Raw genomic sequence first — 19,892 nt, forward strand, 5'->3', positions numbered from 1 at the left:
ACTGTGTGCAGTCCTACTAACCAGAGGTAATGAAGCTACTTCTAGAGTGAAATTATGTTTCCTACAATGTCAATATTGTCACTATGCAGACGGTCCTATATTAGCAATAGTCCATAGTAGAAAAGGACAGAAATAAAACAGAGACTCTGATGTTCAGTACAGGTCTTTGATAAAGCGAACTTTTGCCATTTCCACTATAAAAACAAACAATCCTTGCAGTGAAGGGTGTTAAATTCTCCCACAGACCTAAGGGATTCAATAACTAAAGCATATTTGATGTTTAATGCTTGTGAACATACCAGTGTCCTAAGAAGGGGACTATGACTTTTTAGGTACAAACCCTCCAGGCATAGTGACTACATCCCTGTAAGTTTGTGCATAATTTTTCCCATTATCACCCACTAGGTCTCTCACCATTGCCACTTTCCAGGCCTCCACCATCCACGGAGTAGCCATGTTTCTGATTATCTTTTCCCAAATGTATTAGCCTGCATTATTTAAAACCGAATCTCATTTTATTATTTCCTGCTCGTATTTCTAAACTCCTTAAGTCCATTTGTATGATTCCTTTGTCCTCACAGATGTCCACAGTTCCTCCCAATTTAGTATCATCAGCAAATTTAATTAATGTTCTGTTTACCTCTCCTTCTAATGAAACCAGTCCCTTGCTTCATTTCATCATACAAAGTAAAAATGTACTGGCAATAAAACAGTCCAAAGCAATGTCTCCTCACTGGAGGAGGAGAAGCTAAGGATACAGCAAAGACCCATGCAGTAAAGGATAGACAAGGCAGCAGAGAGCCGCACTGCTTTGTTATCGCCCTGAAGCAAAGGGTTTCTCAGGCTTGGACACATTGCCCGAGCTGGTGGTTGTGCACATGATCATACACACGTATGAGTTCTCTGCCTTATAAGCAGTTTTACTACCCTCAATGAGGACTTGTTGCTAAAAATATATTTATGAATATATAAAAAAATATGTACAGTTTAGTTTAAAAACACGGTTAAAGATTAATATAAAACTGTCTACTCAACTGTAAAAGAAACAAAAGTATTTATATAATAAAATACAAGTAGTAATATTTGATCATATCTAACAATGTAAGGTAAGTACAAAGCTAGATCTACGCATGTGCATTTGGATCACACAGGCTCTTAATTCAATTCAGTGGGTTTTTCTTTTACCTAGCATCTACTGTGACCTATTTTTTTAGCCCTTAATTTATTGAATCCATGTTAGCTTTTGTATTTAAGGGAAATTATTTATAAATAATCAATTTATAAGATGAAGTAGAAAATTTTCTTTACTTGGGTTCAACGTGCAAAAGAATATATGGTTTGTGTACTTAGTGATCTGATAACTTGAGATGGAACAGAGAAAAAAAGCCTTCCTTGTTTAAGGTAATGGTATTTCCGTTGAAAGAATCACATCATTACACTTTAAAGAAATGGTTATTTAACCATAGAATATTTATGTAAAGAAAAAGAAACGGCGTTTATTAATCTTTCAGTATATATCAGATATGATGCTGGTGAGTTCCAAGGTATATGTGAACCAAGCTTACATTGATTATTGCCAAGTACTTAATAGACTCTGTTTTCACCTATACACTAAAAATCTTGTAAATATCTTTTAAGTTCCATGCAAAGAGTCAATCTTCAGAATGCGGATACATTCCTGTAAAGCGTAGACTGCACTGGAAAAAAATATTTTCAAGTTTATACTCTAAATAGGACAAACAGATGGTAGACCAATGTCTCTATTGTCTACACAGAAGACAATGGATGTTCACAGTGTTGAAATGAAAGCTGATACACGCTTCATATATAACACAGGGCCAGCAAAGATGTCATCACCAGAGGATAGTGTTAACAAAATAGTGACTGGGAATATTGTTAAGCAGTCACAGTCTCACATTGTTTTTCTAGTGAGAAAAGCCTGATGCATAATGCATTCTTATGAGAGAATGTTTTTAGATGCCAAGACTTTACAGGCATAACTTCAATAGCTTTAATGGGAGTTTCCAGCCAGCACCTGTTATAGTAGAAGGCTCTTACTTTCCACACATAATCCAAGACTGATTTGGAATAAAGTTTTAGAAAAAAAAACGAACACAGTGAAACCATCTTATAGTATTTCCTTACGTATAGTATTTATCATTTAATCCCTGGTCTGATATATGTATGTCCATATTTTCCATTCAAATTCTTTTCCCACCAGTATGGCTTTTTATCCACCACCTTTTGTAGAAGACAGTAGATAAAGCAACTTGTTTTCCTAGGTAAACTGATTGAGTTTATATATGAGAAAGAAAACAGAAAAGAAAGTAAACTAATGCTAAGCATCAATTGCTCTTCAGAGAACAAAGTTCTTCAGGTCAACTGTAAGTTCCTGAAGAGCCAGCAAAATCAAATTGAGCACTGTGTTTATAAACAATGAGGAGAAACTCTGAAATAGGAACATAAATTAATATAAAAGACATTGACCACAATTTTCTCATGTTTTTTACAGACCTAAATATATTGAATTTGTATATTTAACAGATACTACATTTAAAGTCTGAGGATAAATCAACAAATTTTTTTATAAAGAGGTTGGGAAAAGAATGATTTAATCTATAATTTTAAATCAACTCTCACACACTCTATTACCAAAAATTGAAAGAATAGGAAAACAGTCATACTGTTTCTGCTTAGCAAATACTATTAGAGGCCACACAGAAATATTAGCTCATAAATAGCCACCTTATTTTCAAAGTCTTTGTTGAGAAGTATATACCTGGCACTTAGAATGAAAACTGGCCTTGGTAGAACACAATCCTCCAGCATCATGGTCCTTCTTGACAGGATGAGGATGAGAGAAATACTTCACTGGTTGAGTAATAAAACTTCAGTTCAGTTTTAAGAGCAAGATTTTAGAATGAACAATGGTAGGGTACAAAGTTTTAAAAAGCCCTGAAACCATGAGTGGATAACTAAGCATGTGTCAGTGAAACTTATCTCAAGAGCAGAACAGGGGGTACTAAAATAGAAGAGTGCATTTGGCTCCTTTGTTCTTTCTCTTTCCTAGATGAATCCTTGACTCTGTGATGTCCCCTCGTGTCCTTAACTGATCTCTAATATTCTGGCAAGCTAACCTCAAGAATAACATGTAGACAGAAGGTACAGACACCATTATTACCTTGAGCACAGCTATTTTTAAAGATTTCAGTCATTTTTTTAAAAGAACCATTCTTGTCTCCTTTTACAATATTTTAAGCACCAGAAAGGAAAGGTTGTTGTTTGTTTTGATAAGTCAAAGAGGAAAGAGGGAGTCATACAGACACTTCTAAAGCATATGATGTTCCCAGGCTTAGAATTCTCCTTCCAAGGAGTTCTGCTAGTAGAGCATTTTGCTCTGAAGTTGGTTGAAGAAAGGTCAGTTCTTTCTTTTGATACTCTGGCCAGTGATTTAATAGACATTCATTTGATTTTCAGTCCAAGAGCCTTTGCTAAGATTTGTTGTAAAAGTGAAAAACAGGTTGAAATTTTTTCTGACTTCATGAGTCAGCCCATGTTCAAGGCAGCATGTCTGCATTTAGGTTGAGTTATTGGGAAAGACTAAAGGTCCATTGGAAGAAGAGAGGAACTAGAGATAGCCGGTGATCCATATGTAGACAGTTTCACATGTGATTAAGGTTCAAGAGCGTACCACAGTGAGAGTTGTCAACTCTATTCTGTGCTGTCCAAGAGAGAAGGATGAAAGGCCTTGATTTGAAATTCTATCGATGCCAAGAGAATGAAGCATCTCTTAGTCACATTTAAATGTATAGAGGCCCTGCATAGGTCAAAAGGATTTAGGACTCAGTGTAGAGCATTGTACTCATCCTGAGACAAATAGCACTGCATAAGTTGTGCCTGAAGATTCATAGATGATCCTTTTACAATTCATTCTGGAACAAAAAATATTTTGATAAAAACAAATCATGATTAAAACTTAATTGCATTTTGTCATCCTGAAAATACCCTTCTCTTCCCAAATTTAGACATATATTAAGAACACTTATTTCCTTTATCTTAGTTTATAAGAAAATAGTGAAAAACCCATGTAAAGAAATATTTGTGAAGTGGAAATCGTTCTATTTTATTATTTTAAAGTCACTATGGCCCACCAAGTTTCCTTGCTCTGTTCCTCCCCCAGTTTATTACCCTCATCTCTCATTGTCGACTGTCACCTCTCATGTCACACCAGTTAACAGCTCTTACTCTGTTTTTTTCTGCCCATTAGTCAGTTTTCTCACAGAGAGATGATTTCATCACAAGAGAATAACATTATTTCTTATTGCAGGATTTTACACATAAGAAATCTTGTCTGAAAGACATGTTTTAAGAAAGAAATATAAACAAGCCCTCCATAATTGATCTTAACAACTATTGTGGGAGATTAGTATATAAAATTTAAGTCTTCAAAATTGTAGTCTTTAATTTCTACTTTCAAACATCACCTCCAAGAATCAGCTAGAGAGATTCATTATGGATTTTCAAATATTCTCCAAAGACTCAGAGTATGTCAGTCCTTCAGGAAACAGGGAAATTATACTATTTTTTTTTAATCTCATATAAAGAAAACATGAAATATACATAAAACTTTGTTTTCTGTCACTGGAAAATTACATATATGATTAGGCACTCCATAAATCTTGTGTTAATGAATATAAATATATGTAAAACATGATAGTTTGCATACCTTCATTAAATGCATTTCGATAATGTTTCAGTGTCCACCTATGTGATGAAAAGCCTCTCAGAAACAGGAAATCTGGTTCACATTTCACTAGCATTCTATGAGTTTATACAAGGGAACAATTGGTTTTGGAATGTCCTTTTTCTAAGCACATGTATGTATGTGCTGAGTAGCCAGAGGGTGTACGATTCTTTGCTACATGGTCAACAACTCTATGCACTCAGGAATGAAACTAAAAATCTCTCCTAGATGATTAAAAGAAGCTTTTGTGACTTTAGCAATTAATAAAGCAAACTTCAGTGTTTTTTTTTATTTCATTCCTAAAATCATGAACATGAATGATATTGCCCATTCATGGAGAGTTAGAGTTTCTAGGTAGTGGAAAAATTTTGTCTTTTTTATCTCTGTTCCAGATATGTTTTATTTGTATTTTTAAGCACTTCCATAATGAACCTAGTGGTTGAATAGTTCATCAATAAGTGAAAAGTTTGGATTCCTGATGTGTGTCCCATTAAGAATTTTAATCTGATTTTCTGGGTTTACAACATATTTCAGCTAAATTAGAGATGCACAATAGAACTCAAAGGCAATGGGCATATCGATGGTACAAATATTTTTATATAAATCTGCAGAAATAAATGCTCATAATATATGGGACTGGAAGTGGAGAGGTGGCTTGATAGTTAAGTGCACTGGCTGCACTTCCAGAGAACTTGGGTTAGATTCCCAGTACTCTTGTGGCTTGTGCCTCTAGTTTCAGAGGATCTGATGCTTTCTTCTGGCTTCTGGGGACACTAAACACACATATGTGGTGCATAGACATATATGCAGTCGAAACTTGCACAGAAAATCGAACTTACATATTTAAGAAAAACTCACAGTATTTGTAAAAGTAAAGAAATATAAAGGATGGGATAGTCTTAAAGTAATAAATTATGATTTGTTCAAAGAGCAATGTATATATATTAAAATATTTGCTTGTACATAATATAATTTTCATATTAATTTCCATTTTGACTTATGTATGCATGTGTGTCTCTATGACTGTACACTGTGTTTGTATGGGCATCTACAGAGGCCAAAAGAAGCTATCAGATCCCCTGAAGCCCGAGTTACAGCTCTGAGCTGCCTGATGGGAGCATTAAGAACTAGAAAAGCAGCAATTTCTCTTAAATGATTAGCCACCTCTTACGCACATAGAGAAGATTTCAAAGGAACATGTTATACAGCACACACTTGTAATCCCAGGTACCCAGAATCTAAGGCAAGAGAGTAGCAACTGGAAATCCTTCCTCAGCTCTAGTGAGTTCAAGGCCAATCTGAACAACTTAGTGAGACTCTATCTCAGAGTAGCCAGTAAAGGACAATAAAAAAATTTTTAAAGCTGATGTCGTCTGAGGTATGCTTGCTTACCATTCCCACTGCCTTAGTTTTAAACCCTAGTACTTAAAATGAATGAACGAATGAATGAATGAATGAATGAGTATTTGCATAAAACTCAACACTATAAGCCTCAGTCTCAGACTATAGTTTGGAAAAATGAACACACACACACATACACACACTCCTTATGTATACTGTATTCTGTACCAAATCTTTAATATTTATTTCTATGCAGTAAATGCTTAATCAATATTTGTCAAATTCCATAGAGAACTGGAGTTCGCCAACTCAAGGGAGTTCGCCAACTCAAGGGTGTCCTTTCCTATATATTTTGGCTTGTCAACCCTTCCATGAAACCTCAGTTAACATTGTCCCATCTGCCAAAACAGAGGAATGTACCTGAATATCTCTCTCTCTCTCTCTCTCTCTCTCTCTCTCTCTCTCTCTCTCTCTCCCCCATGTGCCAAAGTATATACAAAATAGAAAATGTAGATTCTCCTATAGTCTCAAACAAATAATCCTGCTTCTGTCTTCCAAGACTCAAAGGACCAAGCACACTACTAGTGTGGGCAGGAGCTTTGTCTTTGCTGGGGAAGTGTCTAATGGCGTTAGAACGTCTCCGCAGTCCAAGAACACCAGGCTGAAAAGAATCTTGTCTGTGATGTCAGCGTGCTTGGGCTGATGGTTGATATACCCAACCAGGTTTGTAGAGATGTCCTTTTGTGCCTAGAATTATCTTTACTGCTCTATGGCAGAGATTCTAGTATAGCAGAGCCGTCTCTCACCTGAACGCTCAGCAGGGGCAACCATGAAAACCCTCCAGGAAGTGACTAGCCTAAGGCTCTGAGTTACAGGCGCCTCCCCAGAGAAGATCAAAAGTCATGCCCCACCAGCACAGAGACACTGAGAAATGGTTGAATGTGTTCTAAATTAAACTGCCCTGGTGGTGAGCAGAGATCTGCCAAAATCTTTCAATTAATCACTTTTACCTTCAGGGCAGAGTTAGGCCTGAGAGTATTTCAATAGGTTTTTATTGGAACAGGGTTATTTCAGATATTAAACTATGTTGCACAAAGTAAAAATAATGTTATTTTTAAGTTGCTACTCTTGTTAAATAAAAGTTGGCAAACATTCCTAGGGTCTGTATTGTGCCTGTGTGTTTGTGTATGTGTGTGGCTTTTTCTTGTTTCATAAACCTCATTGGTTTGGTTTGGTTTGGTTTTGCTTTTAACAAAAAAAAAGTGAACAACAGTGAATTAGGTAGTAAGTATATGCATACAGTCATCTTCATTAATAATGTGCTATAAATAGTAGAAGACAGGTTTTAAGTGTATAATTCTGTTCAACGGGACTAAGTTGGTTTTTTGTTGTTGGTGGTGGTTTTTTTTTTTTGTTGTTGGTTTTTTTTTTGTTGGTTTTTTTCCCAACATCTTTAGCAGTAAGTTAATTAGAATCACCTGCATTTCCTTGGGTGGACACCAAATGGATTGCAAACAAAAACAGATTAAAATAGCTGCAGGAGCTCACGGCATACAGATGACAAGATTCACAGAGGACCGCTAGGCACTGAAAACGTGCGCTTTTTCAAACAATTTTGGATGAAATTTAGCTCTTGTGACTTCTCCGTAAGAGCCCCCTTCTAAGTGTTTTGCTGAAAGGCTAGCGTGGCTTTGCTTCTGATCCCTTGATGAGTGAGAGAAATGTTTAAGAAAGATCACTTTACGGAGAGATTCGGGCTGAAATGTGATGACTGTGAGTCAAGCCAAGCCAAAAATTACAGTTCAGAATGAAAGGGGAGGAACGTGGTTTGGGAATCCATTTTCCCACATTCCTGAATCTCAATCATCCCTGCCAATGTTTTAAAAAAGAAGCCCAATGGAAAACAATGAGGTCACTTTGTTTAGATGTTTAAAGGAAAATAGGAGTGGAGGGATTGAAAGAATGACAACAAATATATGAATTCTACATCAATATCTATTTCAAGCATGATGGGAACAGAGACTAGACTTTATGTAAGTGTCATAACTTCATCACAAAAGGAGCCATTTTTAGGGCTTCCTTCGTGTTTGTGTTGGTCAGTCTTTTATTGTATGTCTTTAATTTATGAAAGAGTCTGTTGCTAAAATATTTTAAAGGAATAAGTATGCAAAGAAAGAATACAGATTACTTTTTTTCAGACTTCAGGTTTCCTTAATAATGGTGGCCTCATGAAACTTTGTTTCTCTCTTGACTCTACTGGAACACCCGACTGCTGCTAAACCTCAGGTTTCCCTAGTGTAGGTGCCAGCAAACTACCAGATGACAGCAGCAAACCCAAATAGTCTCTTTGTTTCTGCTTCTCCTATTTATTTTAATTCAACTCATTAAGCAAGTCCCAATACCAAAAGAATGACATATTTATTATAGACTGATCACAGAAAAAAAAAAAAAACTCTACAATGGATATGGGAAAGATGAAAGCCAATACAGAGAATGGCATGAGCTGAACTGAACACAACCTCCAGTGTCAGCATCTTCCAGTTATGTGAAAGTTTCCTTGAAGATAACAGTGTCTCCTTAATGATAAGCAGAGTCACTGGCCAATGCTAACCTCCCAGACTGAGATTAGAATGAGAGCAAGAAACATACTAAAACTGATCAAAGACAATTTTTAGGCCACGTTTTCTGTTCTCCAGAAATCACTTCAGCCTGTCAACTTTATTCTGATCACTACATTCTTCCTGATATTTCATGGTCAAACTCAGGATCTTTCTGAAATATTTTACCTTGAGAAATGTATTGGAATGGCTTCCTGATTGGTATAATTCTGTAAATTATAGTCATGAATACTATCCTACAACCTCAAATACTTTGCTGAGTTTGACAAATATATACAAGAAAGCATATAAAATATGAGTAGCCACACATGGGATATCATCCTTTGGCTATCATTTCACTTCACCCATATATTAAATATGGCATACAAATGGCTTCAATCTACACCACATTGGCCAGATTGGAACATTTTCCATCATCTTTTCTCTTGATTCACCTACCATTTAGTAATCCCTAAGTTAAAAGGTATGATTTTAAAGGAAGTTGGCCCAGTAGTCAAAGTTGGAATATGAGCTGCATTATTGAGGTTATAGGCAAAAGCAATCACGATCCGTTATGTAGCACAGGAAATGGATGTCAAGACCGGAGCTTGTGTGCACTGCTATCTACATTGCTGGAGTTCACCAGTCTGGGGAAGTATCTTTCACTATGAGAAATTGGTGAGATATTTGGCAAGAACCAAGGACAAACATAGGAAACAGTCTCACAATAGATGACAGTAGCTTCCCACATGTGAAGAAGTATGGCTTCTATTTTTCACAGAAAGTTACAAGGTTCAGTGGGTTTCTCTTCTACTTAGAAAATTCCCAATACTGCACATATATAAAGAATGTAAAAACTAGGAGTGTGTTGCAATAGAAGATTTTTTCCAAAATTTTTTGAACTCTTCTATCTCTATACAAAATACTTGATAATATTTAAACCCAGTTAAGTAACTATGCTTCCTCTCACCTAAGGCCACCTTAATGTTCAGATACTATATAGACATGTTAAGGCTTAAGTGGCACAGTGCAGAACTGGTAACAAACCCAAAATGTAATACGCTTACCACTATGGATTTTGTCCTTTCTTCCTTCCTTCCTTTCTTTCTTTCTTTTAAATATTTTAACTCTGACACAATGTTAGCTAGCACCTGTCTTCTCAGCTGCCACGATAGGATAGTGTTCATCCAGAGTCAGCAGTGTGCACAACAGCAAATATGATTAATATTAATAAACAAATATTTTGGGATGAATACTAAATATCTGTTTTCATTTTCTAGTGCAGGGTTGGAGGGACAGTGGTGTAAGGGGTAGTGCTCCTGCCCACTCAAGTGACTAATGGGAAGCTTGGGAAGGAGATACTTCTTCCAGAACCTCTTTGTTTGACACAACCCTCTTTTTTAGGCTCATAAAGTGTTTCCTTAGCTACGTGTACTTTACATTTTAAGAAATGTATCTTAAATCTGGAACTCAGCCCCTCTATGAAACTATGAAAATGATACAAAATGACAGATCCTTTATCAGTCTCACAGGCTCTGTACCATTTAAAAAGCAGTTTCTTAGTGATCCAATTCCAATTTAATATTCTTTTAATATTTATTTATTTTAAGTGAATATGTTATTTGCAGTAATTGTTTCTATCAAACAAGAACCCCAATCTAGATATAATAAAATAGGACCAATTATTGTAAAAAACAAAAGGAAATTGAAAATAAAGTGCTAATGAGAAAAATGAGAGAGAAAATTCACAATATTAAGTGGAAACCATCAAAATTGTAATGATAATAATATTTCTACAAACACAATAAAAATCAGGACTACCAAAAAGTGTAGCAAAGAATTCAAATACTCATAATTTAATTCACCATGATTTACAAACTATGCACCACTAAAAACACTCATATCAACATGTCAAAATTTGAATGAAAAATTTTCAACATCAAAGATGTTGATCTCATTTATGCTAGCATCTCATTCAAGTTGGCACCTGCCTCAAAAAAAGTCTGTTTTTCTTTTCTCAAAAATTCTAATAAGACGAGAAAGATATAGTTGAAGAAAAGCTCAAGAAGGAAAAAAGGAAGGAAGGAAGGAAGGAAGGAAGGAAGGAAGGAAGGAAGGAAGGAAGGGAGGGAGGAAAAGAGAGAGAGAAAGGGAGAGAAAGAGAGAGAGAGAGAGAGAGAGAGAGAGAGAGAGAGAGAGAGAGAGAGAGAGAGGACTAGTGCTGGCAACAGAAAAAGTGCCATCAGTATACCACAAATAGATTTTTTTAAAAAAACCAGAAATATGAGCAGTAGAAACACTATTCACAGACAACATTAATAGGCACCATTTATTCCAAGGAAATCCCACAGAATATCCTAATTTTGAGTCAACATATATAATAAGCAGAAATTGGCAAAAGGTCACTAGATAAGGAAGTCAGTGAATTATAACATCTAATCTGTTCACAGAACAGTGGTCCTCATGCTCATCTCATGCTGTGAAGAAGCCTCTGAAGAGGGCAGTGAAGAACCAAGTGCCCTTGTGTTCTACAACAGAAGTTTTGCCTTAGAGCAATGTAACATGCTCTCTATACAGTTGAGCCCTCCATTGTGGAGCTAGGCGGGTCTTACAGACCCTCTGGTCTTACAGAAAGCTACCACTCAGCCATGAGGAAACAAAATATATCTGTCCAGATATAGATTATTCCTCACATAAAATGTTTGAGATGAAACCTTTTTTTGATTTCTGACTATTTGGAAGCTTTAGAAAATTTGCCTGTAGGTGATAGATATCATGACAAAGGAATCCAACTCTGCACTTAGAACAGTTATATCTTGTATATAGCTATACATGTGGTCTGAGGGTAGGTGCATATGTAGTATGGAACTTCACCTATGGATTCATTTGAAATTCAAAGTTGAATTTCAGGCATTGGTGCATTTCAGATTACAGATTTTCAGATGATGTACAACCTGTACAACTGCACACATGTCCACTGTTTAGGTAATTCTGTCTTTTAATCACAGGAGTAACCAGATGCTTGAATACCAACCATCATAAAGAAACTCTGTGTACAGAGAAAGGGGAGCTAAGGACATTGTTTAGTCACAGAGTGCTTGTCTACCATGCACAATGGTTTGATCTGGGTTTAATCCTTAGAGCAATAAGGATTCAGTGAAAGAGACAGTAGATAGGCAGGTATTAAGGAATAAAACAAAACGACATTAGTTTGAAGAGGCCCAGGTGTAGAGCATTTCTTAGAGAAATTTTGATGCTACAGTTTAATGATAATTTAAAATAAATCTTTGACAGAGGAAAAAGGCAATTTCTCCAAAATTGTCCACTTGATCTCAGAGAAAGTAAAAGCCTCATGAAACTGAGACAAATATTCATGTTGTCAGTTATGAAGCAAAAGAAAACAGTCATTGTGATGATTTAGTTTTTTACAAATTATCATTTAGAAACATTTATGAATCAAAAAGCATTCTTCAACGTGAAGCCAAGAGAGGCTAACAACGGGTATGAATGCTGCTTGTGCTGTCCTTGCTGTACTGTTGAACTTGCCACACGTGGCTGTTACTTAAGACAAAACGAAATTCAGCCCCTCCTTCTCAGGACCTTGCCAGCACTGTGGCTGAACTAAGTCTACCCAGGCTTAGGCTTCTACAGTAGAAAAATGAGGGAACAACTTTTTTAAATCCACTCCAGCAACACCCGGTGACTTCCACCAATGGGTAACCGTTGTTCTGAAACATAAAATGTCAGCTGTTGAGTAAGCAGAGGATGCTTCAGAGAATGTGGTTCTCTTCTGAGAAATCTTTGTAATCCCCTTCATTCCAGTCTGATTTGTTTTAAACAAAAGTGCAATGACTTGCTCTCATCATGTTCCCAATGTATTCCTAGCACAGCAAACAAAACCCTCTGGCAGTATCCACTCATGGTATTTACTGAAAAGAGCTCACTCTCAGAGTAATTTGTCTCAACCTTCACCAAAGCACAGTGTGGGCACCTTGAAGACACCACTCATTTAAACCTCATACCAAGTCTAACTTTATTTCCAAAATGAGTAGTTCCCAATCCAGCAAGGATAATGTGGTCATGAAAAGGATGTCCAAAGCCACCAATTTACATTGGTTTGGTTTGGCAAAACTTTCAAAGTTCTTGGAGTAAAAAGGGACTGACACGTGAATAATTCCAATTCAGATAATGCTCTCGGGATTCCAAGGCTGCCCTTCTGTGAGCCATTTGGGGGAGAGCTAATCAACATCAAGTCTGTACCTAGATAATTTATAATTACTGAACTTCACTGATAGGCTCCAGATTATTTTTAATGCAGTGCTCTGCTTTCTAATATGCACTTTATCATTTTCTCTCTACTTACAAAACTTAAAACGTATGATAGCAGGGGGTAGAACCCATCCAAAGGAGGAGCCACTAAACTCGGAGATTGTTATTATTTGCAAGATAGATGATATTCATATCTCTAAATCTCCAGGGCTTAGAAGCTGTGCCATTACATTTGTACTACATCTAATATGGTTTTTTTTACTCCCCCTCCTCTCTAGTTTCTAGCTGAAGCCACAAAGTTTCTCAGCTATGACTCAGTCACCCAACCACAGAAGTGGCACAGGTCTGAATTACCCTCTCCGTCTCCATCACCAACACACCCTGCTTTCGTCCCAAGAGAAAATGGGTCATTCATTTAGGATAAGGCTGCTTTCTTTAAACACTACAATGCATTTCAATTGTTCCTATGTAATAGATATTCAATCTACACTACTCTTTTCAAATGGTTTCAGTTACTGAACTTTAAGAAAACATTTAAAAAATTATAAATAAAAAATATTTCTGCAGAAATTTCTAAAGGACGAAGGCTGCAGCTTCAACATACAAAAGCCTGGGACGCAGGAGTTTCAGTGGTTCAAGTTCACTCTGCAGCCGAAGACAACATACACTTCAAACACATCTAAGATAGAATACTATGAGCCTTAGACAATAAGTAAAAAAGTATTTCATTTTATGTTGTATTTTAAAGATATGTGTATCAAAAATGAGCTTAAGGAAAGTCCTGATTTATATTAAATTGCGTTGGAATTTGTTTTCACTTATCTTTGACATCACCTAATTGGCAAAACAAATAAATACCCAATCAATGTATTTATTTCTACTAGATATGAACTAACTTTTCATCTTCCATAATTCTCTCAACTAATATCACTATGATTTTTTAATGTGCATTGAAACCTCTCATTTGGAGAACATAGATCCACATAGTTTATTGATGTTTCTCTTTTCTAAAAATATTTTTCCTCTGAATTTCTTTAAAGCAATGTATAACCTATAGAAAAGTTAGGGTAATCTTCATTCGCTCAAATTTTATATTGGTAGACAGGTGAAATTATTCTAAAATCTTAGTTCTGAATGATATTTGGCTACGTCTAAATTCCAACCCTTTCTAAATAGCCCCCAAATTGCTACCGTGAACTTTGTTCTATACACTGTATAAGACCACGTATAATGACTTCAGAGAATTCAAAACTAGTTGAATTATTGTTGTTTACATGTTCAGAATATAAGAAAATTTTTGAAAAGAATATACTATAATGTACAAATTCTGTTAACTTTTAAAACCAAATTTTAATGCTTTAAAAAAATAGCAAATTATTTAAAGATTTTCAGATTAAGACAAAATGCCAAGCATTGTCTAATGAAACAATAGGAACATTTAGGTAAATTTGGTCAATAAATCATTCTAAATCAACCTTTTAACATTCTGAGCTTAAAAGCATAATCATGAGGACAATTGGATCCCATAGTAAAAGCAGAAATCAAATATTAGAAAGGTTTGAATTGTGATGATTTTCATGTTTAAGATGTCAAACGTGAATTGCATTTTGTAAACACAAACCCTTACATCCCTTTACATGAATGAAGGTAGTTTAGACATTGAAAAAAATCTTTGATATTTATAAAAATATACTCAAGAAGGGAAAATGTCTCAGTAATGTATAGTCCATTAGCTCTCTCTGGAACTCCCAACTCACTACAACTAGTACATTTGCTAATAGCATTTTTACATTATTGCTATTGTTGCTAGTTTATTACATAGAAGAGTTCGGACTACAGGCAATGTTGGCTCTGCAGTATGTCACCAATTCCAGTGATATAAATTAAGTCACTCTCCTATAAACTACTGAAGAAATGAATTATCCAACACAAAAGTCTTAGTTTAAAATGTATAAAGTATAAATATAGAAATGACAAAGCAGAGAAAGAACTCATTCCATGCCATTAAAGATCTTTGTAATGTCCTTGTTACAAAACAGTGTGAATTTCCTTCAGTCTATTTAACATTTACTATCATGAACCACAGCAATTAACAATGATTTAACACCACCTCTCTGGAGAAGATGCTGGAATAATGGCCCATGTTCTTGGCCAGTAATCTCACCCAAGCTTTTCTGAAAGCCTACAGACAGGAGAGCAGATGTACTCCTAACACAAAAATTATAAAATTAACCTTTATTGGATAGAATGATAGTACATTAATAAGTATATCTTTATATTTTCTCATTTCTTAATAATCCTGGGGACTTGGTCATGAAAATAATTAGACATGATAAGCAAATGTGTTAAAAGCCAAATGAGTGATTATCCAAGTTCCTGGCCAAGTTAAGTTACTTTGATGACCAGTTCTAAACTATCTGAAAATAACATACCAATAGGCCAAGATTTTCCTGTATTTTCCTTCTATGATGCAATATCTTATGTGAACATGCTAGAAACTATCCATATGTAGAATAATATTTCACTCTGTAGGTCAAACAATAGGCCAATACTTGTCATGTGACCATGATCACAACAGATAATGGGCACCATTAGGAATGAAGAGAAGGGTGGAAGGATAAAAAGAAATGGACAAAATGAGAACAAAGAGAAGAAAACAATTTACAAATGCCTAATTATTTTATCTTTCCAAACAAAGGCAGTCATACACACACACACACACACAAGTTCATTTCCGTTCCACTTTGCTTCTTGCTTGCCTTGGGAATAATGGTAAATATGCCATGTTTGCCATGCAATGTCATGGGTATTTTTTTTTATTGCTGTTGCTTTAATGAAACATATTTGATGCCAATTGTCTCAGCACCTTATGATTAAAAATTGGGATCAAACTTTTGAACATTGCTCTATGTGAGATCACAGAAACTTGTCTGTGGAGAAGGGGTATTTAGCAGTCGGTGGTATTCACTTCCTTATCGTCTACCTTCTCAGTTCTTCGATGTGCTAATGTAAAATTTGCTGTTTTGATTTTAGGCCTAGACGTTGATGGAATATATCGAGTTAGTGGCAATCTTGCAACAATACAGAAGTTAAGATTTATCGTCAACCAAGGTAAGAATTTCTTTCCTTCAGATGTTTTTCAGGAGTTACATCTTTACCAGCACACAGACTCTGCTGTACACGATGATCACACAGCAGTAAATGATTTGGGGGTTGGGATGAGAAAGTGCATAAATTTGGAAATTACAAATTTTCATTAGATAAAAAATTAATTATCATTTTACCTGGAGTTACATAGAATAGAAAGTAAACTTAATATCTCAGGTAAAATAAATAATGAGTAGAATAAAGCAAAGTATAGAAAAGAGAAGAAAAAATAAAGAAAAATAGTCACGCTTTGAAAACCTGTAACTAGGGGCTGGAGAGATGGCTCAGGGGTTAAGAGCACTGACTGCTCTTTCAAAGGTTCTGAGTTCAATTCCCAGCAACCACATGGTGGCTCACAACCATCTGTAATGGGATCCGATGCCCTCTTCTGGTGTGTCTAACAGCAACAGTGTACTCATCATATATATAAAATAAATAAAAGTATTTTTAAAAGAAAACCTGTAACTAGCATATGATGAGCACTTGATATGTGTTAATGACGCAAAAAAAATAATGGAAAACATAAGTATTTTTTAAAAAAACCTGAAAGATGTGTATGTTATTAAAGAAATATAAACCAAAAAACGAGATAACCTGTTCAGTGGAAATATAATAGCACTTCATTTTGGAGGACATTGTAGTAAGCTTTTATGTAAATGAATGAGTTCTTACCATCTGATACAGCCTCCCTGCACTGCCTGTTATTCCCAAACAAAACTCTGCACACAAATACTTACAACTTTACTCCTAATTGGCAAAGCTTGAAGATAGGGTTCAGATATAGCTTGAGGATTAGAAATCCACCTAGCATGCAAAATGTACCCTGGGTTCAATCCCCAAAGAGGGATGGATAAAAACTTAAGGGTAACAAAATATCAATAGGTGAATGAATTTAAAATGTGATAAATCTATATAAAGGAATATTACTGTGATAAAGTGAAACCACCTATTAAGTCATGAATAGAATTGGGGGGACTTTAAATGTACAATCCTGAATGGATGATTCCTCCCCCTCAAAAAAAAATACAGTAAACTATACAGTACTCCAGGAAAACTATACAGATAGTGAAAGATTTCCCTGACGACTAAGGATGCTGAACATTTCTTTAGATGCTTCTCTGCCATTCGAGTTTCTTCCGTTGAAAATTCTTTGTTAAGCTCTATACCCCATTTTTTAATAGGGTAATTTGGTTATCTGGAGTCTAATTTCTTGAGTTCTTTGTATATATTGGATATTAGCCCTCTATCAGATGAAGGATTGGTAAAGATCTTTTCCCAATTTGTTGGTTGTCGTTTTGTCCTATTGACAGTGTCCTTTGCCTTACAGAAACTTTGCAATTTTATGAAGTCCCATTTGTCAATTCTCGATCTTAGAGCATATGCCATTGGAGTTCTGTTCAGGAACTTTTCCCCTGTGCCCAAGTATTCGAGGCTTTTCCCCACCTTCTCTTCTATTAGTTTCAGTGTATCTGGTTTTATGTGGAGGTCCTTTATCCACTTAGACTTGAGCTTTGTACAAGGGGATAAGAATGGATCAATTTTCATTCTTCTACATGTTGTCTTCCAGTTGAACCAGCACCATTTGTTGAAAATGCTGTCCTTTTTCCACTGGACAGTTTTAGCTCCTTTGTCAAAGATCAAGTGACCATAGGAGTGTGGGTTCATTTCTGGGTCTTCAATTCTATTCCATTGATCTTCCTGCCTGTCTCTGTACCAATACCAGGTAGTTTTTATCACTATTGCTCTGTAGTACAGCTTGAAGTCAGGGATGGTGATTCCTCCAGAAGTTCTTTTATTGTTGAGAATAGTTTTCGCTATCCTGGGTTTAGTATCTATCCCATGTGCAATCACCAAAGGTAGATGCTGATGTGGAAGACAGGAAGTGCATGCTGATAAGAGCCTGATATGGATATCTCCTCAGAGGCCTTCAAGAGTCAGACATATTCAGAGGCAGATGTTGTTCAATGGCACAACTAGCCATTGAACTGATCATGGGGTTCTCAATAGAGGAGTTAGAGTGAAGACTGAAGGAGCTGAAAGGGTTTGTGGCACCATGAGGAGAGCAACAATACCAACCAACCACAGCTCCCAGGGTCTAAACCACCAGCCTGGGAGCACTTAGGGGGGGATCCAGGGCTTCAGCTGAATATGTAAAAGTGGAGGGCCCTGCTGGGCATAGGTGGAAGAAGTGAACCTTGACCTCATGAAGGCTGGATGCCCCAGGGGGTGGGACTTTTGAGGGTGGGGAGGTGGGAGTGTGGGGGGGTAGATAGAGGTTACATCCACAGAGAAGAAGGAGGAGGGGCGAGGGGATTGGGGGTTCCGTGGGGGTGGTGGGGGATGGGGTAAGGGGACAACATAGGAAATGTAAATAAATCATCCAATAAAAAATAAATAAATAAATAAATAAATAAATAATAAAAAAACAGATAGTGAAAGATTAGTGCTAACAAGGAATTTGAGAAAGAAGATGAGATTAGTGAATTTAAGAGCAGTTAAAGAATTTGTGTGGCATAAGCATTGCACATATATGTTATTAGATACTTAGCAAAACCATAAAAAATACAACACACAGAGTGAATGCTAACATAGACAATGGCTGCAGTCAAAAATAAGATATCAACACTGCCTCAGCAGTTGTGACCATGTTACTTCACTCAGCTGTGTGCGAAAGTTCATGGTAACTGTACTCACTGCTCAACTTTTCCAAGAGCCTGAAGCTACTCTTAGAAAGTATGTTAGTGAAGAAATAAAATCAAAAAAAAAATGAGAAAAAGAAAAAGTAGGGGACCTAAATGATCTTAGGATGGTCTCTAAATAGTTTATACATCTCATAACCAGACAAATAGGGCATAGGCCAGCTATCCTTAAGATGCTTTGTCCTTGACATCTTATTTAAACAGTATGTGCTTATATGTCTTCCTTCCTTCCTTCCTTCCTTCCTTCCTTCCTTCCTTCCTTCCTTCCTTTTTCTCTTTCTTTCCTTCTTTTTAAAATTAGTGGGATGGAGGGTAGAGCTTTGGAAAACTTTGTGGGAACAGAATAGAATCAAACAGGGCTGGAGAGACAAGTTAACAGTTACACTCACTTCCTGCTCTTGTAGAGGACCCAGATTCAGTTTCCAACATCCACATCAGGAGGTTCACAACTGCTTGTAACTTTAGTTTCCAGGAATCTAACACCCTCCTATAGTATTCCTGGGTACCAACACACACATGGTACACACATACTTATAGCTGAACACCCATACATGTATAAGATACAAAAATAAAAATTAAAAAATATTTTAAAGAATAAAATTAAATGACGTATGTGATATTCTTTGAGCAATGTGACAGATTCATGTATGGTTTCCTCCAAATTAAAAATAGTTAGTGATGTCTTCAGAAAAACTTAAATTCCTTGTGATGTTGGTTTCATAGCTTGCTTCTAGCTAGTACCAGGTCCTCTGGTTCTCCTTTATACTGCTTTTGTTTACAGTCGTGTCTTTTGTTTCCACAGTGCTAGATGTTGAACTCTGGTTCCCACATGTTCACATGTGCTGGAGCACTGAGCACTGCAGTCCACAATGCATCCTCAGTCCTCAAACATTTGCATGCTGCTGATTTGCAGTATTTTCACATATTCTTTTTACTTTCAATGTCCTCCTATCTTTTCTTTCTCATTCTGCACACCCAAGTTTTCTGGAAAATGGCCATTGTTTTTTCTTATTTTTCAAGGTCCAAATTATAATTATCTTCTTCAGGAAGCCTTCTGTGTTCTCCTCTGTGTTCTCCTCATACTCAGAAGTTTAA

The 19,892-nt window shown here is 36.1% G+C and overlaps 1 protein-coding gene across 4 annotated transcripts in view; it reads left to right on the top strand.

Annotated features, from left to right (window-relative positions):
• Positions 1–19,892, top strand: part of Arhgap15 (Rho GTPase activating protein 15) — a 603,756-nt gene that overhangs the window by 386,509 nt on the left and 197,355 nt on the right. For all 4 annotated transcript variants that reach the window (XM_028752207.1, XM_028752209.1, XM_028752208.1 and 1 more), the window contains exon 11: positions 15,985–16,062. In XM_028752207.1, the coding sequence (XP_028608040.1) occupies positions 15,985–16,062 (78 nt within the window). The remainder of the gene's footprint in view (positions 1–15,984; positions 16,063–19,892) is intronic.

This window comes from Grammomys surdaster, unplaced genomic scaffold (genome assembly GCF_004785775.1).
Source record: "Grammomys surdaster isolate TR1022 unplaced genomic scaffold, NIH_TR_1.0 125888, whole genome shotgun sequence".
Lineage (NCBI taxonomy): Eukaryota > Metazoa > Chordata > Mammalia > Rodentia > Muridae > Grammomys > Grammomys surdaster.